General features: G+C 48.1%; 1 protein-coding gene across 1 annotated transcript in view; it reads right to left on the reverse strand.

The window, feature by feature from the left end:
• LOC105481272 (mucin 16, cell surface associated) overlaps positions 1-24185 on the reverse strand; it is a 170065-nt gene that overhangs the window by 114467 nt on the left and 31413 nt on the right. Inside the window, exon 5 of the mRNA XM_071086180.1 lies at positions 1423-22884. Within this exon, the coding sequence (XP_070942281.1) occupies positions 1423-22884 (21462 nt within the window). The remainder of the gene's footprint in view (positions 1-1422; positions 22885-24185) is intronic.

Raw genomic sequence — 24185 nt, forward strand, 5'->3', positions numbered from 1 at the left:
TGTGAGATTTTAGTGCACCCTCCTTTCTTCTTTCCACCCATCTTTTCTTCAATCTTTACTTCATTTCATCCTTCCACCCTTCTTGCCTTCAACCTGTATCCCCTTCAATCCTGTCTTCCATCACCTTTCTTTCTTTTCATCCTTCCTTCTGTGCATCTATCCTTCCTCCTCTTCATCTTTCCTTCCTTTCATTCATCCATCTCTCCATTCTTCCTTTTATCCATCCAACTACACTTCTACCTTCTCACCATGCCATTCATCCCTTCCTTACTGAACACCCATGACTCAACTACTGAGTCACATAGTAACATGTGGGTCAACAGCCACCAATGTGTCTAAATTTAGTGTGAATTACAAAACTAATATGAAGAAGGAGAAGGAACAAATCATTCTCCTGGAGAGATTGCTCAGTGAGGCAGAAACTCGAGTCGTTGGAGGGCCTCTTTGGATTTGTGTCCAGAACAAAAGTTAGTGCCAAGCTCAACCCTTTCAGAGGAATGGAATCCCCAAGAGGTTCCTTCCTTTATCTACTGACCTCTTGGAAGTAGTGTTTCCTCCTTCTAGGCTCTGGGTTCCTCCTACCTTCTTAGGTACTTTGTTCCCTCAATTTTCATTAACTTGCCTTTTCCTTTCACGTATCCCTTTTGTCTCTTGCTCAACTCAAAGGGAGAAACCCTCCCTTATATCTATGTAGTGTTTTAGCTGTTCTTCTAGTGCCCTATACCTCACTGATGCTCCCTTCATTAGAATCCCTGAGAACCCCCATGTTGCCAAAGCTCTTCTCACCTCATTTCAACTTGGCAATTCTGTGGTATTTAACAGAACTTAACATTTCTACTTCCTAAAACTCTCCCCTCCTATGGCTTTGGTGATGCCAGAACTTCTTGCTTTTTCTGTTACCTCTCTGACCACTCCTGTTTAGCCCAACAGTTAGGGGCATGAGTTCCTAGTGACACACAATCCGAGTTCTTATCCTAGTTCTGTTACTTTCTAGCTATATGACCTTAAGAAAGTTATTTAATCTCCCTGTGCCTAAATGTCTTCATCTTCAAAATACGCTTATAATACTCTCTACTTCAATAAGTGTTACAATTGAGGATCCAATAGCTTAATAAAACTGCACTTGAAACAGAATAAGTACTGTTATAAATATTTTCTGTTGTCATTATTCTTATTGTCATCATCATTACCAGTAGTAATATTAGAGCACCTATCATGATACTGTAATGATTCAATTATTTGCTTATTTTTGTTCCTCCAATTCCTAACCCAGTGCCTAGAAGTGAAATTAGATAAACACATGTTTGCTAAAAGAATTTCTGGTACAGGAATAAACTAGTTAACTTTTTTTTTTGCTTCTTAGGAAGGGGTCATTTCCTATGAGCTCCCAATAATGGGATTTTAGGGGCTGTGGGTGCTTACCTGTCAACCGTGTTGAGAGTGAAGGAACTTGATAAGCACTTGTCACTGTTCCCAGCTCAGCGCTCTCTGTCATTCTGGTATCCAAAACGGGTGATGAAGATGTCCTGGCTGGTTGGCTCGAAGTGTCCAAAGTACTGACCATAACGAAGTGTCCTTCAGTAGTGCTGCTCTCTGTCCCAAGACTGGTGTCCACTCTATGTGGAGTAGCTGAAGAGGAAGTTATCCCATGGAGGGCTGGGATGGTTGAAGAATCAGTGGTAGTGAAGGTTGAAGAGGAGAATGGCACAGGAGTGGATGAAGGCAGGCTCTCTGCAATGGTGGACAGAGTAGCATCCCCAGGGCCTGACTCTGTCCTAGAGAATGGACTACCTGAACCCGAGATGACTCGTGGAACTCCAGTGGTGGCAAATGAAGTCACAGCCTCTGATAGAGAAGGCATCACTGTGCCAGTGGAAATAGTCTCAGCTGAAGGCAGCAAATCTGTACTCAGATGATGAGTACTTTCTGTTACAGACATAGTAAACTTGGATTCTGGGAAGGAGGTTACTCCAGTGGACTCCATAATAGATGGAGAAGCATTAAAGGGGGTGATTATGTCCACTGGAATTTCAGTATACTGTGAGACTGGAGGCCGGTCTGGGGATGATGTTTTCACAGAAGAGGTGAAATCAGTCTTGGAACTCTGTAAAAGATGAGTAGACCCAGGAGAAGAAGGTGTATTTGTTGGTGTGACTGAGCTGGTGTCCAGGGACGTGTTAGTCTTCCTAAATGCAGAAGTCAAATGAGAAAATGGCTCTGCCTCAGATCTTGTGGTCTCAATATTGGCAGGCGTTGATGTGGAAATAGTGGTTTCGGCCATGGAAGAGGAAGTACCCACTGGGTATGTAGCCTTGGATGGCTCCAAGTGGATTGAAACAGAGGAATATAGTTCATGTCCAGAATTAGTGGTTCCCACATTGGTCACTGCCATGCTTGAAGAAGGGTGAATTTTCTCTGTATCTGTGGTGACTTCAGAGGCAGCCAGTATTTCAACTGAGGTGCTGCTCAGATTTGGAGATAAACTGGTTCCAGGTTCTGTGCTTATGTCTGTAGTCTTCACCATGCCTGGGGTGAGGAGCGAAGTCACAGGAAAAGAAGAGGAAGAGATACTCTGTAGTAATGTGGAAGAAACAGAAGGTGACGTCTTGACAGGTAAGGACAACAGAGAAGAGGAAGAGCTAGTTTTTTCCACAAAGGGAGAGCTCTTCCATGATGGATTTTCAGAACTCCTGCTCATAAGAGTTGTCATCTCTGAGTGTAAAAATCTTGGAGGAACAGTTGAATGGGTCTTTGCCAAGGGTGCTGTTGTTGTGGCCAAGGTAAGGGTACTCTGTGTTGTAGCCTCAGGAGAACTTGTTTGGGTGGTGATGGTCATTTCTGTTGATTCTGACATCATGGATGAGGAAGAGAGCCTGGTGATCACTTCAGTGATGATGTCTGGAGACATTGTGGACTGATCAGGGTCAGGGATGTGTGTTCTGTTAGAGGACATGATTTCTGTCACAGAGACCTCAGTAGTAGCACTAGTGGGCACTCCAAAAAGGACTGCACTTGTTTCTGTGATTGAGCTGGTCTCTTCAGAGGTGCTAGTCTCCCTGAATCCAGGAGTCAGTGAGAATGTGAGCTCTGTCGGAATCCTCCTAGTCTCAGAGAAGGCAGGAATTGATGTGAAAACAGTGGTGTCCTCCACAGGGGAGGTGATACCCATTGAAGGTGTGGTCATGGTTGTTTCTGAGTCAGCTAGGACAGAGGAATGAGATTCATGAACAGAACTGGAGGTCCCCACTTTGGTCACCGCTGTGTTTGAGGTAGGATGAATTTTCTCTGTATCTGTGATGATTTCAGAGGTGGCTGGTATTTCAACTGAGGTGCTGCTCAGATTTGGAGATGAACTGGTTTTAGGCTCTGAGCTTGTGTCCAACACTTCCGTAGTCTTCACCAGGCCTGGGAGGATAAGTGAAGTCACAGGAAGAGGAGAGGAGGGGCTACTCTCTAGTAATGTAGAGGACACAGGAGAAAGTGAGGTCGCGAGAGGTAATGATGTCAGAGAAGAGGAAGATCTAGTTGTTTCCACAAAGCGAGGGCTCGTCCATGACAGATTTTCAGGACCCCTGCTCATAAGATTGGTCATCTCTGAGTGTGAAAGTCCTTGAGACACAGTTGAGTGGGTCCCTGACAAAAAGGTCGTTGAGGTGCCCAAGGGAAGGGTAACCTGGGATGTAGCCAGAGAAGAACCTGTTTGGGTGGTGATGGTTATTTCTGCAGATTCTGTCATGATGGGGGAGGTAGAGAGCCTGGTGACAACTTCATCGGAGATGTCTGGTGACATTGTGGACTGAGCAGGGCCAGGAATGGATGTTCTGCTAGAGGACATAACTTCTGTCCTGGAGACCTCAGGAGTGGCATCAGAGGGCATCTTGTAAAGGACAGTGCTTGTCTCTGTGGATGAGATGATGTCCTGGGAGGTTCTGGTCTCCCTCAGTCCAGGGGTCAGAGATGACATTGACTCTATCTCAATCCTTGTAAGGCCAGAGGAGACAGGCATTGTTGTGGAAACAATGTTGTCTCTTATAGAGGAAGAGGTGACCATTGGAGATGTCACTTTGGTTGGCTCTGAGAAGCCTGGGGAGGAGGAATAGAGTTCCTCTCTAGCACTGGTGGTTTCCACATGGGACACTGCTGTGTTTTCAAAAACCTGAATTGCCTCTGTCTCCACAGTGGCTTTAGAAGTGGCCAGACTCCCATCTGAGGTGATATTCAAACTGGGAGGTGAAGTGGTCTCAGGTTCTAAGCTTGCATCCAACATGTCTGTGGTCTTCATCATGACAGAGGTGAAAAGAGAAGTGACAGGGACAGGAGAGGAGTGGCTACTCCCAGACGGCGTGGAATAAAGCGGCGAAGGTGAGGCTACTGTAGATAAAGACACCAGGGAAGATGGAGAGCTGTTTTTTTCCACAGATGGGAGGTTTGGCCATGACATGTCCTCAGGACCTCTGCTCATAGGAGTTGTCACCACTGACTGTGGAAATCTCTGAGTTGCAGCTGAGTGAGTTCCTGGCCAGGAGGCTGTGCTTGATGTGCCCAAGGTAAAGGTACCCTGTGAGGTAGCCCCAGAAGGACCTGTTTTGGGGGTGATGGCCATTTCTGTTGATTCTTTCCTGGTGAGGGGAGTAGAAATTCTAGTGATGGTTTCCGTGGAGGTGTCTGGTGACATTGTGGATTGAGCAGGGCCTGGGATGGATGTTCTGCTAGAGGAGATGGCTTCTGTCCTGGAGACCTCAGGAGTAGCACCAGTGGGCACACTAGAAAGGACAGTGTTTGTTTCTGTGGCAGAGGTGGTCTCTTCAGAGGTGCTGGTCTCCATCAACCCAGGAGTCAGTGAAAGCGTTGGCTTTGTATGAATGCTACTGGTGTCAGAGAAGGCAGGAGTTGATATGAGAACATTTGTATCTCTTGTAGGGTAGGTGATACCTACTGAAGATGTGGCTTTTGTTGTCACTGAGTCAGCTAAGGCAGAGGAAGGAGATTCATGTGTATAACCTGAGGTTACCACATTGGTCACCTCCAGTTTCTCTGTATCTGTGGTGACTTCAGTGGTGGCCAGTATTTCAGCCGAGGTGCTGCTCAGATTTGGGGGTGAACTGATTTCAGGTTCTGAGCTTGTGCCCAACAGCTCTGTGGTCTTCACCAGGCCCGAGGTGAGAAGTGATGTCACAGGAAGAGAAGAGGAATGGATGCTGTCCGGTAATGTGGAAGAAACAGGAGAAAGTGAGGTCATAGCAGGTGAAGACAGCAAAGAAGAGGCAGAGCTGATTTCTTCCACAGAGGGATGGCTTGGCCATGGCACATCTCCAGGAGTTCTACTCATAAGAGTGGTCATCTCTGAGTGTGAAAATCCTTGAGATGCAGTTGAGTGGGTCCCTGACATAAAAGTTGTTGTTGAGGTGTCCAAGGTAAGCGTACCCTGTGATGTAGCCCCAGGAGAACCCGTTTGGGCAGTAATGGTCATTTCTGTAGATTCTGTCTTGATGGGGGAGGTAGAGAGCCTGGTGATCACTTCCATGGAGATGTCTGGTGACATTGTGGACTGATCAGGGCTAGGTCTTCTGCTAGAGGACGTGACTTGTGTCCGGGAGTACTCAATCGTGGCACTAGTGAGTGCCTTGTAAGGAACAGTGCTTGGCTCTGTGGCTGAGTGGATCTCCTGGGAGGTCCTGATCTCCCTTGGTGTGGGGGTCAGGGTGGATGTTGACTCCATCTCAGTTCTTGTTATCTCAGAGGAAGCAGGTATGGTTGTAGAAACAATGTCTTTTATCGTGGAAGAGGTGACCATTGGAGATGTCACTTTGGATGGCTCTGGGAAGCCTGGGTAAGAGGAATAGAATTCTTGTCTAGCTCTGGTGGTGCCCACCTGGGTCACAGCTGTGTTTTCAGAAACGTGAATTGCCTCTGTGTCCATATTGGCTTTAGAAGTGGCCAGACTCTCATCTGAGGTGATATTCATAGTGGGAGGTGAAGTGGTCACAGGTTCCAAGCTTGTGTCCAACATGTCGGCGGTCTTCATCACGACAGGGGTGAAAAGAGAAGTCACCTGGAGAGGAGAGGAGTGGCTACTCCCAGATGTTGTGGAATAAAGCAGCGAAGGTGAGGTTACTGCAGATAAAGACACCAGGGAAGATGGGGGGCTAGTTTTTTCCACTGATGGGGGGCTTGGCCCTGACACATCCTCAGGACCTCTGCTCATAGGAGTGGTCATCACTGAGTGTGGAGATCTGTGAGTTGCAGCTGAGTGAGTTCCTGGCCAGGAGGCTCTGCTTGATGTGTTCAAGGTAAAGGTACCTTGTGAGGATGCCCCAGAATGACCTGTTTTGGGGGTGATGGTCATTTCTGCTGATTCTGTCGTGGTGAGGGGAGTAGAAATTCTAGTGATGGTTTCCACGGAGATGTCTGGTGACATTGCGGATTGAGCAGGACCTGGGGTGGATATTCTGCTTGAGGAGATGGCTTCTGTTCTGGAGACCTCCGTAGTAGCACCAGCGGGCATTCTAGAAAGAGAAGCACTTCTTTCTGTTGTTGAGCTGATCTCTTGAGAGGTACTGATCTCCCTTAATTCAGAGGTCAGGGAGGAAGTTGGCTTTGTCATCATAGTTTCTGGGAAGGCAGGAGTTGATGTGGAAACACTTGTATTCCCCAGAGTGGAGGTGGTAGCCATTGGAGATGTGGCTTTTGTTGTCACTAAGTCAGCCAAAACAGAGGAAGGGGATAGATGTTTATAAACCAAAGTCCCTACATTGATCACTGGTGTGTTTGAGGAGGGATGAATTTTCTCTGTATCTTTGGTGACTTCAGAGGTGTCTATTTCATCTGAGGTGATGCTCAAATTTGGAGGTGGACTGGTTTCAGGTTCCGAGCTTGTGCCCAACATGTCTGTGGTCTTCACTGGGCCAGGGGTGAGAAGTACAGTCATAGGATGAGGAGAGGAGGGGATGCTTTCTGGTAATGTAGAGGAAAAAGAAGGCGAGGTCATGGCAGGTGAAGACAGTGGGGAAGACACAGAGCTGGCTTCTTCCATAGAGGGATGGCTTGGCCATGACACATCTCCAGGAGTTTTACTCATAAGAGTGGTCATCTCTGAGTGTGAAAATCCTGGAGATGCAGTTGAGTGGGTCCCTGACCAAAAGGTTGTTGTTGAGGTGTCCAAGGTGAGGGTACCCTGTGATGTAGCCCCAGGAGAACCTGTCTGAATAGTGATGGCACTTTCTGCTGATTCTGTCATAATGGGGGAGGTAGAAAGCCTGGTGATCGCTTCAGTGGAGATGTCTGGAGACATGGTGGACTGATCAGGCCCTGACATGGATGTCCCCCTAGAGGAGATCACTTCTGTCCTGGAGACCTCAGTGGTAGCACCACTGGGCACTTCAGAAAGGACAGTGCTTCTCTCCGTGGTTGAGATGATCCTCTCAGAGCTGCTGGTCTCCCTCAATCCAGAAGTCAGGGAGGATGTTGGTTCTATCTGAATTCTGCTGGTCTCAAAGAAGTCAGAAGTGGATATGGAAACACTCGTTTTCCCCATGGTGTAGGTGGTACCCATTGAAGATGTGGCTTTGGGTATCTCTGAGTCAGCTAGGACAGAAGATTGTGATTCATGTCCAGAACTGGAGGTCCCTATGTTGGTCACTGCTGTGTGTGTGGAAGGATGCATAGCTTCTGTATCTACAGTGTCTTCCAAAGTGGACAGTCTCTCATAGGAGGTGCTGCTCAAATTTGAAGTGGAGCTGGTTTCAGTTTCTCTGCTTATGCCCAGCCTGTCTGTGGTTATCACCAGGCCAGGGGTGATAAAAGAAGTCACAGGAAGAGAAGTAGGGAGTCTGGTGATGGTTTCTGTGGAGGTCTCTGGTGACACTGTGAGCTGAGCAAGGCCTGAGACGGATGTTCTGCTAGAGGAGGTGACTTCTGTCCTGGAGACTTCAGCAGTGGCATCAGCAGGCACTCCAGAAAGGACAGTGCTCATCTCTGTGGCTGAGCTGGTCGCCCCAGGGCTACTGGTCTTTCTCACTCCAAGGGTCAGGGAGGATGTTGATTCTGTCCGAATTTTGCTAGTCTGAAAAAAGCCAAGAGTTGATGTGGAGACACTTGTATCCTCCATGGTGGAGGTAATAACCATTGGAGACGTGACGTTGAATGTCTTTGAGTCAGCTAGGACAGAGGAAGGGGATTCATGTCCAGAACTGGAGGTACCCACATCGGTCACTGCTCTGTTTGAAGAAGGATGAATTTTCTCCATATCTGTGGTGACTTCAGAGGTGGCCAGTATTTCAACTGAGATGCTGCTCAAATTTGCAGGTGAGTTGGTTACAGGTTCCGAGCTTTTGTGCAACGTATCTGTAGTTTTTGCCAGGCCAGATGTAAGGAGTGATGTCACAGGAAAAGGAGAGGAAGAGATGCTGTCTGTTAATGTGGAGGAAACAGGAGAAGGTGAAGTTGTGGCTGGTGAAGACATCAGAGAAGAAGAGCTAGTTTTTTCCAGAAGGGGAGGGCTCATCCATGATACATCCTCAGGACCCCTCTTCATAAGAGTGCTCATCTGTGAGTGTGAAAATCCTTGAGATAGAGTTGAGTGTGTCATTGTCAAAGAGGTTATGCTTGAAGTGTCCAAAGTACTGGTGCCTTGTGTTGTGGCCCCTAAAGGACTTGTGTGGGTGTTCATGGTTATTTCTGTTGATTCTGTCATGACAGGGGATGTAGAGAACCAACTGATGGTTCCTGTGGAGATGTCTGGTGATATTGTGGATGGAGCGGGACCTGGGATGGAGGTGATGTCTTCCTTGGAGATCTCAGTAGTAGCACCAGTGGACACTTTAGAAAGGATGATGCCCATCTTGGTGCCTGAGCTGGTCCCTTCAGAGCCACTGGACTCCCTCAATCCAGGGGTCGGGGAGGAAGTTGGCTCTGTCTGAATCCTTCTAGTCTCAACGATGGCAGGAGTTGATGTGAGAACACTTGTATCCCCCATGGTGGAGGTGGTACCCATTGGAGATGAGGCTTTGGATGTCTCTGAGTCACCTAGGACAGAGGATTGTGATTTATATCCAGAGCTGGTGGTCACCACATTGGTCCCTCCTGTGTTTGTGGAAGGATGCACAGCTTCTGTATGTGCAGTGTCTTTGTAAGTGGTCAGTCTCTCATGGGAGGTGCTGCTCAAACTTGAAGATGAACTGGTTCCAGGTTCTGTGCTTATACCCAAGTTATCTGTGGTCATCACCGGGCCAGAGGTGAGAAGTGAAGTCACAGGAAAGGGAGAGTGGGGGATCTGTGCTGGGAATGTGGTGGAAACAGGATGAGGTGAGGTCACAGCAGGTAAAGACAGCGGGGAAGATGGAGGGCTGGTTTCTTTCACAACGGGAGGGCTAGGCCATGACACACCTCCAGGACCTCTGCCCATGGAAGTGGTCATCTCTGGGTGTGGAAATCCCTGAGTTACTGTAGAGTGGGTTTCTTCCCAAGAGGATGTGGTTGCTGTGTCCGAATTAAGGATACTTTCTGGTGTAGACCCCGGAGGACCTGTTTGGGTTGTGATGGTCATTTTGGCAGATTCTGTCATGACAGAGGAGGCAGAAATCCTGGTGATGGTTTCTGTGGAGATGTTTTGTGACACTGTGGACTGCTCAGGGTCTGAGATGGATGTTCTGCTAAAGGAGATGGCTTCTGTCCTGGAGACCTCAGTAGTAGCACCAGTGGACACTTCAGAAGGAACAGTGTTTGTCTCTGTGGCTGAGCTGGTCTCTTCAGAGGTGCTGGTCTCCCTCAATCTGGTGGTCAGTGAGGAAGCTGGCTCTGTCTGAATTTTCCTCGTGTCAGATAAGGCAGGAGTTAACGTGGAAGCACTTGTATCCTCCATGATGGAGATGGTACCCATTGGCGATGTGGCTTTGGTTGTCTCTGAGTCAGGTAGGACAGAGGAAGGGGATTCACGTCCAGAACTGGAAGTTCCCACTTTGGTTACTGCTGTGTTTGAGAAAGGATGAATTTTCTCTGTATCTGTGGTGACTTCAGAGGTGGCCAGTATTTCAACTGAGGTGCTCCTCAAACTTGGAGGTGAACTGGTTTCAGGTTCTGTGCTTGTGTCCAACACCTCTGTAGTCTTCACTTGGCCTGGCACGAGAAGCAAAGTCACAGAAGCAGAAGAGGAGTGGCTACTTGCTAGTAATGTGGAAGAAACAGAAGAAGGTGAGATCATGGCAGGTAAAGATAGTTGGGAAGATGGAGGGTTGGTTTCTTCCACAGAACCTCTACTCACAAGAGTGGTTATCTCTGAGTGTGGCAATCTCTGAGTCATAGTCGAGTGGGTTATTACCAAGGAGGGTGTGGTTGATGTGTCTAATGTAAGGGTACTCCCTGGTGTCGATCCAGGAGGACTTGTTTGGGTCTTGATGGTCATTTCTGATGATTCTGCCATGATGGGGGAAGTAGGGAACTTAATGACTGTTCTTGTGGTGGGTATTTCTGGCAACATTGTGGACTCAGCAGGACCAGAGATGGATGTTCTGCTAGAGGAGGTGACTTCTGTCCTGGAGATCTCAGTAGTAGCACCAGCAGGCACTTCAGAAAGGACAGCACTTGTCTCCGTGGCTGAGCTTGTCTCCACAGAACTGCTGGTCTCCCTCAATTTAGGGGTCAGGGAGGAAATGGACTCTTTCTGAATTCTGCTAGTCTCCAAGAAGTGAGGGGTTGATATGGCAAGAGTTGTGTCCTCCTGTGTGGAGATAATAAACATTGGTGATGTGGTTTTGGATGTCTCTGAGTCAGCTAAGGTAGAGGAAGGGGATTCATGTCCAGAGCTGGAAGTCTCCACATTGGAAACTGCTGTGTTTGTGGAAGGATGCACAGCTTCTGTAACTGTGGTGTCCTTGCCAGTGGTCAGTCTCTCACCTGAAGTGTGGCTCAGCTTTGGAGGTGAACTGGTTACAAGTTCTGAGCTTGTGCGTAACATGTCTGTGGTCGTCACCGGGCCAGAGGTGAGAAGTGAAGTCACAGGAAAAGGAGAGGAGGAGATACTCACTGGTAATGTGGAGGAAACGGGACGAGGTGAGATTGTGGCAGGTAAAGACAGCAGGGAAGGGAGAGAGCTGGGTTTTTCCACAGAGGTAGAGCTTTGCCATGACATATCTCCAGGACCTCTGCTCATGAGAGTGGTCTGCTCTGGGTGTGGAAATCTCTGAGTCAAAGTTGAATGAGTCTTTGCCTGGGACTTTGTGGTGGATGTGTCCAAGGTAAGGGTATCCTGTGATGTAGACCCAGAAGAACCTGTTTGGGTAGGGATGGTCATTTCTGCTGATTCTGTCATGGTAGGCGAGGCAAAGAGCCTTGTCATTGGTCTGGTGGATATTTCTGGCAACACTGTGGACTGAGAAGGGCCAGGGATGGATGTTCTACCAGAGGAGGTGACTTCTGTCCTGGAGACCTCAGCAGCAGTACCAGTGGGGACTTCTGAAAGAACAATACTTGTGTCAGTGGAAAAGCTGGCATTTTGGGAGATGCTGGTCTCCCTCAGTCCAGGAGTCAAGGAATATGTTGACTGGCTCTTAATTTTTGTAGTCTCAGAGGAAACAGACATTGATGTGGAAACAGTTGTATGCCCCATGGTGGAGGTGGTATCCATTGGGGCTGTAGCCTTGGTTCTTCCTGAGTCAGCTAGGACAGAGGATTGTGACCCATGTCCAGAGCTGGTGGTTTCCACATTAGTCACTGCTGTGCTTGTGAAAGGATGCATGGCTTCTATAGCTGTGGTGTCTTCATCTGTCGTCAGTATCTCATGTGAGGTACTGCTCAAATTTGGAGGTGAACTGGTTGTAGCTTCTGGACTTGTGCCTAACATGTCTGTAGTCATCACTAGACTAGAGGTGAGCAGTGAGATCATAGGAGAAGGAGTGGCGTGAATGGTCTTTGGTAATGTTGAGGAACCGGGAGAAGGTGAGGTCATGGCTGGTGAAGGCATCAGGGAAGAGGAGAAGCTGGTTTTGTCTATGGAATGAGGGATTGTCTGTGATAGAATCTCAGGGTCCTTGTTCATGAGAGTGGTCATTTCTGAGTGTGGAAATTCCTGAGTCACCACCGAGTGTGTTCCTGCCCTGGAGGATGTAGTTGGTGTGTCCAAGGTAAATGTACCCTGTGATGTAGATCCAAGAGGAGGGCCTGTTTGAGTGATGATGGTCACATTTGCAGATTCTGTAATGCCAGGGGAAATAGGCAGCCTGGGGATCACTTCAGTGGAGATGTCTGGTGACTTTGTGGAATGATCAGGGCCCGGAATGGATGTTTTTCTAGAAGAGGCAACTTCTGTCCTAGAGGTCTCAGGAGTAGCACCAGTGGTCACCTTGTGAAGGACAGCATTTTTCTCTGTGGATACGATGGGCTCCTGGGAGGTGCTGCTTTCCTTCAGCTCATGAGCCAGGGTTGATGTTGACTCCATCTCAATCCTTGTAATCTCAGAGGAGCCAGACATGGATGTGGAAACAATGGTGTCCCTTATGGTGAAAGAGGTAACCATTGGAGAGGTGACTTTGGGTGGTTCTGAGTAGGCTGGGACAGATGAATAAGATTCCTTTTCAGAAGTAGTGGTCCCCATATCGGTTACTGCTATGTTTGTGGAAAGATGCATTTTCTCTGTATCTTTAATGTCTTCAGAAGTAGATGGTATCTTTTGTGAGGGGCTGCCCAAATTTGGAGGTAAACTGGTCACAGATGCCAGCATATCTGTGGTCTTCACCGGGCCAGAAGTGGGGAGTGAAGTCAGATGAACAGAAGAATAGGGCCTACCTTCTAGTAATGTAGTAGGTACAGGGGGCAGTGAGGTTATTGCTGGTAAAGATAGAAGGGAAGAGGGAGAACTGGTTTTTTCCACAGAGGGTGAGCTTGTCCCTGACACGTCCTCAGGAACTCTACTTATAAGAGTGGACACATCTAATTGTGAAAATCCATGAGTCATAGCTGAGTGGGTCTCTGCCTGTGAGGTTGTGATTGACGTGTCCCAGGTAAGGGTACCCTGTGAGGTAGCCCTATGAGGGCTTGTCTGAGTGGCGATGGTCATTTCTTCAGATTTTGTCATGCCAGCAAAGGTAGAGAACATGGTGACAGATCCTGTGGAGGTGTCTGGTGACACTGTGGGCTTCTCAGTGCCTTGGATGGATGTCCTGCTAGAGGAAATGAGTTCTGCTCTGGAGACCTCAGTAGTAGCAGCAGTGAGTGCTTTGTCAAAGACAGCACTTGTGTCTGAGAATGAGCCGATTTTCTGGGAGGTGCTGATCTCCCTCAGTCCAAAGGTCAGGGAGGAAGTTGTCTCAGACTCAATCTTTGTCATCTCTGAGGATCTGGGCATTGACATGGAAACTATTGAGTCCCCCATGGTGGAAGTGATAACTACTGGAGATGTGGTTTTATATGGCTCTGAGTCAGGTGAGACAGTAAAATAGAATTCGTGTGGTGAACTGATGGTCCCCACATTGGTCACTGCTGTGTTTATAGAAGGATGTATTGTGTGTGTATCTGTGGTGGCTTTTGAAGTGGCCGAGGTGTTGCTTAAACTTTGAGATGAACGAGTCACAGGTTCTAAGCTTGTGTCCATGTCTGTTATCTTCACTGGTGCAGGGGTGAGTACTGGGGTCACAGAAGCAAGAGAGGAGGTACTGTGCACTTGCAATGTGGAAGTTACAGGAGAAGGTGAGGTTGTCACAAGGAGAGGTGCCTGAGAAGAGAGAGAGTTCGCTTCTTCTACAGAGAAAGGGCTTGTCTTCGACACATCACTGAGATCATTGTTCATGACTGTGGTTGTTTCTGAGTCTACAAAATCCTGAGTTCTGGCTGATGGGGTTCCTGCTGGATTGGCTATGGTTGATGTGTCCAAGGTCAGCTGGCCAAGAGATGTCACCCCAGGAGGATCTGTTTGTGTGGTGATGGTCTTGTGTGTAGATATTGTCAAGGGAGGTGAGTTAGAATGTCTGCTGCTGGCTTCAGGTGAAATGTCTGGGGACTTTGTTGACTGAGCAGAAGCTGGCATGAATGTAGGATCATAGTAGGGGATTTCTGCCCTGGAGACCTCAGTAGCAGCACCCATGGACACACTGGAGAAAACAATGTTTGACTCTGTAGTTGAGTTCATCACCAGGACGGTGCTGTTCTCTGTCAGTTCAGGAATCAGGGGGGATGTTGACTCTCTGTCAATATTTATAGTCTCAGGAGAACCAGGTGTTGATGTGGAAACAATAGCGTCCTTCATCATAGACCCAGTAACATTTGGAGGTGTGTGTCTGGATGGCTGGGAGTGGATTGAGACAGAGGAATGTAGTTCATGCATAGAATTGGTGGTCCTCATATTGGTTTCTGCTGTGTTCTCTGAAAAGTGAATTGTCTTTGTATTTGTGGAGGCTTCAGAAGTAGGCATCTCACCTGAGAAGCTACTTGCACTTGGTAAGGAGCTGGTCACAGGCTCTGAGAGTGCGTCCAACATGTCCGTGGTCTTCCTCCTGCCAGAGGTGAGAAGGGAAGTCACAGGGAGAGGAGAAGTGGGGCTACTTCCTGATAATGTGGAAAAAAGAGGTGAATGTGAGGTTATTGCAGTTAAAGGCACCAGGGAAGAAGGAGAACTGGTTTCTTCCACAGAGGGAGAGCTTCGCCATGACACGCCTTTAGTACCTCTGCTCCTAGTAGTGGTATCCTCTGAGTGTGGAAATCTCTGAGTCACAGGTGAGTGCGTCCCTTCCCAGGAAGCTGTGCTTGATGTGTCCAGGGTAAGGGTAGCCAGTGAGGTAGTCCCTATAGGACCTGTTTGGTTGGTGATGGTCATTTCTGTGGATCCTGTTACAACAGGAGAAGTGGAGAGCCTGGTGATGGTTTCTGTGGAGATGTAGGGTGACATTTTGGAATGATCAAGCCCTGAGATGGATGTTCTGCTAGAGGTGATAACTTCTGTCCTGGAGACCTCAGTAGTAGTAGCAGGGGGCATTTCTGAAAGGACAGTGCTTGTCTCTGTCACAGTGTTGACCTCCTCAGATGTGCTGGTGTCCTTTAATCCAGGAGTCAAAGAGGATGCTGATTCAGTCTGAATTCTAGTCTCAAAGAAGGTAGGAGTTGATGCAGAAACACTTGTATCCCCCATGGTGAAGGTGGTACCCATTGGAGATGTGGCTTTGGATGTGTTTGAGTCAGCTAGGACAGAAGGTTGTGATTCATGTCCAGAAATGGAGGTCCCCACGTTGGCCACTGTGGTGTTTGTGGAAGGATGCATGACTTCTGTGTGTGCAGTGTCTTTGTAAGTGATCAGTCTCTCATGTGTGGTGCTGCTTAAATTTGGAGGTGAACTGGTTACAGGCTCTGGGCTTGTCGTGCCCAACACATCTGTGGTTGTCACCAGAACAGAAGTAAGAAGTGCAGTCACAGGAAGAGGAGATGAGGGGATGCTCTCTGAAAATATGGAGGAAACAGGAGAAGGGGATGTCATGGCAGGTGAAGACATCAAGGAGGACTCAGAGCTGGTTTCTTCTACAGAGGGAGTTGTCATCCATGAAACATCTCCAGGAGTTCTGCTCCTAAGAGTGGCTATCTCTGAGTGTGTGAATCCCTGAGACACAGTTGAATAAGTCCCTCGCTGGAAGAGTGTGGTTGATGTGTCCAAGGGAAGGGTATCCTGTGATGTAGCCCCAGGAGTAGTTGTTTTAGTGGTGATGCTCATTTCTGCAGATTTTGTCATGATGGGGGAGGTGAAAAGCCTGGTTATCACTCCTGTGGAGATGTCGGGTACTACTGTGGACCGATCAAGGTCTGAGATGGATGTTCTTCTAGAGGAGATTTCTGTTCTGGAGCTCTGAGTGATAGCACCCGTGAGCACGTAAGAAAAGGCGGTATTTGTCTCTGTCATTGAGCTGGTCTCCTCAGACGTGCTGCTCTCCCTCAGTCTAGGGCTCAGGGATGCTGTTGGCTCTGTTTGAATTTGGCTAGTCTGAGCAATATTAGGAGTTGATGTGGAAACACTTGTGTTCCCCAGGGTGGAGGTGGTACTCATTGGAGATGTGGTTTTTGATGTCTCTGAGTCAGCTAGGACAGAGGATTGTGATTCATGTCCAGACCCAGAGGTCCCTACGTTGGTCACTGCTGTGTTTGTGGAAGGATGCATGGTTTCCATATGTGCAGTGTCTTTATAAGTGGCTGGTCTCTCATGTGTGGGGCTGCTCAAACTTGGAGGTGAACTGGTTACAGGCTCTGAGCTTGTCGTGTCCAACACATCTGTGGTTGTCACCAGAACAGAAGTAAGAAGTGCTGTCACAGGAAGAGGAGAGGAGGAGATGCTCTCTGATAATGTGGAGGAAACAGGAGAAGGGGATGTCATGGCAGGTGAAGACATCAAGGAGGACTCAGAGCTGGTTTCTTCTACAGAGGGAGTTGTCATCCATGACACATCTTCAGGAGTTCTGCTCCTAAGAGTGGCTATCTCTAAGTGTGGGAATCCCTGAGACATAGTTGAATGAGTCCCTCCCTGGAAGAGTGTGGTTGATGTGTCCAAGGGAACGGTACCATGTGATGGAGCCCTAGGAGTAGTTGTTTGAGTGGTGATGGTCATTTCTGCAAATTTTGTCATGATAGGGGAGGTGAACAGCCTGGGGATCATTCCTGTGGAGATGCTGGGTGTCACTGTGGACTGATCAAGGTCTGAGATGGATGTTCTGCTAGAGGAGATGACTTCTGTCCTGGAGACCTGAGCAGTAGCACCCGTAGGCACATAAGAAATGGTACTATTTGTCTCTGTCACTGAGCTGATCTTCTCAGACGTGCTGCTCTCCCTCGGTCTAGGGGTCAGGGATGCCATTGACTCTGTTTGAATTTGGCTAGTTTGAGAGATATCAGGAGTCGATATGGAAACACTTGTGTCTCCCATGTTGGAAGTGGTACTCATCAGAGGTGTGTCTTTCGATGTCTCTGAGTCAACTAAGGCAGAGGATTGTGATTCATGTCCAGACCCGGAAGTCCCTACTTTGGTCACTGCAGTGTTTGTGGAAGGATGTGTGGCAGCTTCTGTGTGTGCAGTGTCTTTGTAAGTGGTCAGTCTCTCATGAGTGCTGCTGCTCAAATTTGGAGGTGAACTGGTTACAGATTCTGGGCTTGTAGTGCCCAATCCATTTGTGGTTGTCACCAGAACAGAAGTAGGAAGTGCAGTCACAGGAAGAGGAGATGAGGGGATGCTCTCTGAAAATATGGAGGAAACAGGAGAAGGGGATATCATGGCAGGTGAAGACATCGGGGAAGACACAAAGCTGGTTTTTTCAATAGGGGGAGTTGTCATCCATGACACACTCTCAGGACCCATGCTCATGAGAGTGGTCACCTCTGAGTGTGGGAATCCCTGAGTCACAGTTGAATGAGTCCCTCCCTGGGAAAGTGTGGTTAATGTGTCCAAGGGAAGGGTACCATGTGATGCAGACCCAGGAGGACTTGCTGGGGTGGTGATCGTCATCTCTGCAGATTTTGTCTTAATAGAGGAGGTGAAGACCCTGGAGATCTCTCCTGTGAAGGTGTCAGGTGGCATTGTAGACTTATCATGGTCTGGGGTGGAAATTTTGCTAGAAGACATGACCTCTGTACTGGAGACCTCAGTAATAATAGCAGTGGGAACTTTGGAAAGTAGAAAACTCATGTCTGCGGAAAAGCTGGACTCCTGAGAGGTACTGGTCTCCCTCAGTCTAGGAGTCAAGAAGTATGTTGGCTCTCTCTTAATGCTTGTAAGCTCTTTGTAAGGAACAGTGCTTGTCTCTGTGGATGAGGTGATCTCCTGGGAGATGCTGGTCTCCCTCAGTTTAGGAGTCAGGGAGGAAGTTGTCTCAGTCTCAATTCTTGTAGTCTTAGAGGATCTAGGAATTGATCTGGAAATTGTGGTGTCTTCCATGGTGGAGGTGGTGACATTTGGAGATGTGACTTTAGATGGCTCTGGGTCAGTTGAGACAGTAGAATGTGATTCAAATGCTGAACTAGTGGTCCCCACATTGGTCACTGCTGTGTTCATGGAAGAGTGTGTTGTCTCTATATCTGTGGTGGCTGGTGAAGTGGCCAATATGTCATCCAAAGTGTTGCTCATACTTTGAGGTGAACTGGTCACCGTTTCTAAGCTTGTGTCCACCTTGCCTGTGATCTTTACCAGTGAAGAAGTAGGAACTGAGGACATAGAAACAGGAGAGGAGGTACCATGCCATTGCAATGTGAAAGAAACAGGAGAAGGTAAGGTTGTGACAAGGACAGGTGCCTGAGAAGAGGGAGAGCTGGCTTCCTCCTCAAAGAGAGGGCTTGTCTGTGATACATCCTTGGCATCATTGTTCATGGCAGTGGTTATTTTTGAGGGGGAAAACCCCTCAGTCACCACTGATGGAGTCCCTGCTGAGGTTTCCAACGTTGATGTGTCTAAGGCAAGTGGAATCTTTGATGTAGCTCCAGAAGACCCTGTCTGGGTGGTGGTCATGTGGGTAGATATTGTCATGGGAGGAGAGTTTGAAAGTCTACTGCCGGATACTGAGAAAATATCTTGGAACTTTGTTGACCGAGCAGGAGTTGGTATGAATGTTGCATCAAAAGAGGGGACTTCCACTTTGGAGGCTTCAGTAGCAGTCCCCACAGACACATTGGAGAGGATGATGTTTGACTCTGTAGTTGAGTTCATCTCCTGGAGGGTGCTGTTCTCTTTTTGTTCAGCAGTCAGGGAGGATGTTGGCTCTCCCCCAGTGTCTGTGGTCTCAGAACGAGGTGTTGATGTAGAAGCAAGAGCATCCCCCATAGCAGAGGCAGGAACCATTGGAGATGTGGCTGTGGATGATTCTGAGCTGACTGGGAGAGTGGAATGCAGTTCATGTGCTGAACTGGTGGTCCCCATATTGGTCACTGCTTTGTTTATGGAAGGATGAATTGTCTCTATGTCTGTGGTGGCTTCCAAAGTGGCCAGCATCTCATTTGATGTGTTGTTCAAACTTTGAGGTGAATTGGTCACAGGTTTCATGCTTGTGTTCAATGTATCTGTGGTCTTCACCAGTCCAGAGGTGAGAACTGAAGTCACAGAAACAGGAGAGGATGTACTTCGCCCTCGTAATGTGTAAGTGGCAGGAGGTGAGGCTGTGACCAAGATAGGTGTCAGGGAAGAGGGAGAGCTGGTTTCTGCCACAGAGGGAGGGCTTGTCCATGACACATCCTTGGGACCTTTGCTCATGAGAGTGGTCTTCTCTGATTGCATAAAATCTGGAGTCAAAGTCAATGGAGTCTCTGTCAAGTAAGGCATGCTTGATGTGTCCAAGAGATATGGACCCTGTGTTGTAGCTCCAGTAGGACCTGTCTGGGTGGTGATGGTCACTCCTGAAGATTCTGCCATTATCAGAGAGGTAGAAGGGTTGGTGCTCACATTTGTAAATGCATTGGTAGAAGTTTTGAAGTGATGAGGGCTTGGAATGGATGTTCTGCTAGAGAAAGTGGCTTGTGTCTTGGTGACATGAGTAGTAGCATCACCACTAGATGCATGGGTAATGACAGTGCTTGTCTCTGTAGCAGAGCTGGCCACCTGGGATGTGCTTCTCTCCTGAAGTCCTGGGTTCACAGAGGACACTGTCTCAATCTTTGTGGGCTCGGAGGAGCCAAACACTGATGTGGAAGCAGTGATGTCCCCCATGATGTGGGAGGTAACCAATGGAGATGTGGCTTTGGATGGCTTTGTATGGACTGGGACAGGAGAATGTTCAGAACTAGTTGCCTCCATAGTCGTCACTGCTGTGTTTGCAGAATGATGAATTGCCTTTGTATCTCTGGAAGCTTCATAAGTGGATAACACCTCACCTGCTGTACTGCTCAAATTGGGAAGTAGACTGGTGCCAGGTTCCAAGCTTATCCTTGACATGTCTGTGGTCTTCCCCAGGCCAGAGGTCTCAGACCAGAAAACTGAGGTCACAGGTGGAGTAGAGGAGGGACTGTGTCCTTGTGATGTCAACAAAATATTGGAAGGTGAGGTTGTGGCATGGATAGGTACCAGGGAAGAGGAAGAGCTGGTTTCTTCTACAGAGGGAGGGCTTGGTTGTGATGTATCCTCAGGACCTTTGCTAAAGAGAGTGGTCTTCTCTGAGTATGTAAATCTCTGAGTCATAGCCAGTGGAGTCCCTGTCCAGGAGGCTGTGGCTGATGTATCCAAAGTAGGTGCACTTAGTGATGTAGCGCCAGGTGGACTTGTTTGCATAGTGAGGGTCATTCCTCCAGATTCTGTCGTGGCAGGGAAGTTAGACAGCCTGGTGATGGTTTCTGAGGGGCTGTCTGATGACCTCACAGACTGGGCAAGGAATGAGCTGGATATTCTCTTAGAGGAGGTAATTTCTGTTCTAGGCCCCTTGGTGATCGCAGTGGAACCTGGGGAAGAGATAATACTTGTTTGTGTGGTTGAGCTGGACTCCATGTAAGGGCTGAAATCTTTCAGTTCAGTAGTCAAGGAGGAATTAGGCTCTGTTCCAGTCCTTGTAGACTCTGGCCTTGTGGTTGCTGATGCAGAAACTATTGCTTGGTCCCTGGTGGAGGCAGTAACCACTGGAGATGTGAGTTTGGATGACTCTGAGTGAGCTGGGACAGTAGAATGAGAAGCATGTTCGGAACTTGTGACCCATGCTCTTGTCTCTACTGTGTTTGTAGAAGGGTGAATTGCCTCTTTGTCTGTGGTGGACTCAGAAGGGGCAATTCTCTCATACGGGCTGCTTTTCCAACTTGGGGATGAAGTCATCGCAGATTCCAAGCTTACGTCCAGTGTATTCAGGCTCCTTAATACACTGGAGGAGCTGGTAACCTCCTTGATGGTCTCTTGTGAGACAGAATTCATCATCTCAGTGATCCAAGGTGCACTTGAGGTTGATTTTTCTTTCTCATTCCAGGAGTCAGATGTAGCTCTTGCCTCTGTTGTAAGAGCCCTCTGCCCTTGTCTCTGAAGAGTTGGATCTGGAGTTTGTGCTGTGTGTGGGATCACATCCAGAGTTGTTGCTGCTGATCTGGGCACCGGCCCTGGATGTGCAGAAATTGTGGTGGGAAGCTGAGTAGAAGGCTGCTCTGCCTTTTTGCTTGTCAGATCTGGTCTTGAAAAAGTAACTCCAGAGCTCCTTACCATTGCAGCTGGTGTGACTACACTTGTAACGTCCCCTATAGAGAAGGGCAGCTGTGAGGTAGCTGAGCTGATGATGGTCTCCAAAATGAGTTCTTGAGGAGTTGTGGCCCCGTGAGGAGCTGAGGTAGTGGCTGTGGCTGATGACACAGATCTCCCAGGGTCCCAGTCAAGAGTGGACCGAGAATCAAACAGAAAAGTAGACGGCGGCATATTTGAGTCAGTCGTTGTACTAGCATGATCTGTAGAAACCATTGAAACAGGCACATCTTCTGTTTCTGTATTACTGGGAGTCCAACTTGTACTTAAAATGTCAGGAACTGAGATGCTCAGCCTCTGGACAGGAGAGAAAGTTGAGATGGGAGTAGATGCAGTTGTGTCTGAAGGACTCAATGTTCTTTCACTGGTACTGGTCTCTGTCTTTACAGCTGAAGCATCAGAGGATGGAGTGACCAGGCTGGTTCCAGTGACAGTTATAAGGCCATAGGGAGTAGACATGGAGTCCAATTCAGTGCTTGAGGCTAAGAATGAAGTTGTATGCATTGTAGAAATTGTTCCAGGAGAACTTGCGACTTTCAAGTTTGAAGCCATGTCTGTGACAGTCCAGGAATCTGATGCAGCTGTGGAGGACCAGGTGGGAGGGTGCTCTGTAGAAGATGTGTGCCTCTCTGTGTCCGGGGTGCTGTCCATGGTACTCACACCCACTTCGGGGCTGGGTGTGGTAGTCACGATTGAGTTGGTTCCCATGGTGGTGATGGTGGTGGAGATACCTGGAGTAGGAGCTGTGGTTACATTCATGATGCTCACTTCCACAGGGGATGTGACAGATGACGCAAAGCTTCTTTTTTCTCCTGAGGGACTGGTGAGGCTGGTAATGCTTTGGTCTCCAGAGGGCAGAGATGCTAGTGAGGTGGTTTGTGCTGTGGAGGTGATGTATAATGTCTTTGTGACATCAGGAGATGCACCAAGGGTGATGTCACTCCCAGATGTCTGATCTGACCATGAGCTAGTTGATGAATAAGCCTCATCCACAGATCGACTTGTCTGTTCTTCAGCTGCCATTGTCTTGTGATTCAGGATTGTGGAGGGAATGGCTGTGGTGCTGACCCATGACTCGGTTTTATGTTTGGATTTATTTGTGACTGAGCTCACAGAGTTTGGGCTGGTTACACGGTCTTCAAGGATATTGGGAGATGTGCTCAGAGAGACATGTGTGTCTACTGTGGCCCCTCCAGTAGAGCCATGCCACATAGAGGATTCCATTCCAGTTGTCTTCGAAATCAATTCTGGACTGCTTTGCTGACCAGTCCCTGTCGTGCTTCTAGCAGTTGGTGATTCTAAGGAGACAGAGAGCGTTGTGGCCAGTGACTGCCTGGTCCCTCTTGGAGTTCCAGAATAAAGATTGGTCCAAGCCTCAGGTGGGGATGGGGAGAGGGAGACCCTTTCTGTAGCCATCATATTTTCTGTTGGTGACTTGGTTGGTGATGTGGCTCCTGTGGGCAGGTGAGAGAGGCTGGTGCTGCTACTTCCTAGGGCTGTGGACTGAAGGGTGACTGGTTCCACAGTGGTCTCCATGGGAACAGTTGTTTCTGCAGTCTTCCAAGGAGAAATTCTCACAGTGGACCTGATCTCTGGGCTGATGCTGGGTTTCTTGGAGCTCATGATTTTGAGAGCTGTAGACATTTCTGGGCTTCCTGGGGATGTGCCTGTGATTAGAAAGTATGTCAGTAGAGTATATGCAAGTGGTACAGAAGATGAGGTTTTTTTGTTTGACACTATCATTCATTTCCTCCTGGGATTTCGATTAAAACTATTTCCTCCTTCCCTGGGAAAGAAAATGTTGAGCTTTTAATTCTCACACTTTAAGCCTCTGGACACCAGGGAACACATTCAACATTTCAAGGGAGATGGTGAGGTTAGAGGTTTGACCATCTGGTTTGCTCAGGAGAAATTGTCATCTTTAGCTCAGTTTTTCCCCATGCCCCATATAAAAGGGCTTTCCGTGTAAGGGAGGATGTGATGAACTAGGGCTTCACCCATGCAAGAGGCTACCCCTAAACTATTTCCACTTTTGTCTTTGGAGCTCGCCCTTGCTAAACCAGTTTTAGCTTACAACTTTCAGCCTCCTCTAGGTTCCCCCAAATCTTAGTTCAGTGCAAAGCTACTTAAGGATTTTAGAAGAAAGAGGATAAGGGAGATGAGCTCATTCTTTCTCTTCACCTTCATTTTCTTTCAAATTCATTCCTTCCTCTGAATCCTTTCCCTGTCCTTCAGGAAAGTAACATCTACCTGCTACAGGAGTGAGAAAAATGTGATGTCCCAAGAGCACTCCTAGGGACCCTTTTGCACATTTTTCTAAGCAACTTGGCACTGCGAAGGACTTCAATCCATAATCCCTTCTTCTGTAGTAACAAAGGCAGCGTTTGCCATCTCAAGTTCACCTGTGCCCTTCCTGTGAACACAGTGATGGTCTCTGATTTAGAAAGATCCTTCACTCTGGAGCAGAAGAAAGTACAGAGAGAATCGACTCTGTAGTATTCTCTCCTGCTGAATTAATTGGCTATTGATCATGTAAATTAGTAAGCTGAAGCAACAGAAGTGTTCAGTTAGTAACATCTACGGGGAAAAATGACCAATAGCCTCAGAGAAGAGTGTCAAGAAGTCAAAGGAACCTTTTTTTTTTTCAGATGGAGTCTTGCACTGTCATCCAGGCTGGAGTGCAATGGCATGATCTCGGCTCAGTGCAACCTCTGCCTCCTGGGTTCAAGCGATTCTCCTGTCTCAGCCTCCCGAATAGTTGGGATCACAGGTGTATGCCACCATACCCAGCTAATTTTTTGTATTTTTAGTAGAGATGGGGTTTCACTATGTTGTCCAGGCTGGTCTCGAACTCCTGACCTCGTGATCTGCCCACCTCGGCCTCCCTAAGTGCTGGGATTACAGGCATAAGCCACCGCACCCAGCCTAGGAACCTATTTTAAAACCTAGTCCTTGCTGGGTGTGGTGGCTCAAGCCTGTAATCCCAGTGTTTAGGGAGGCCGAGGTGGGCGAATCGCTTGAGCCCAGGAGTTTGAGA

Source organism: Macaca nemestrina, chromosome 20 (genome assembly GCF_043159975.1).
Source record: "Macaca nemestrina isolate mMacNem1 chromosome 20, mMacNem.hap1, whole genome shotgun sequence".
Taxonomy (NCBI): Eukaryota; Metazoa; Chordata; class Mammalia; order Primates; family Cercopithecidae; genus Macaca; species Macaca nemestrina.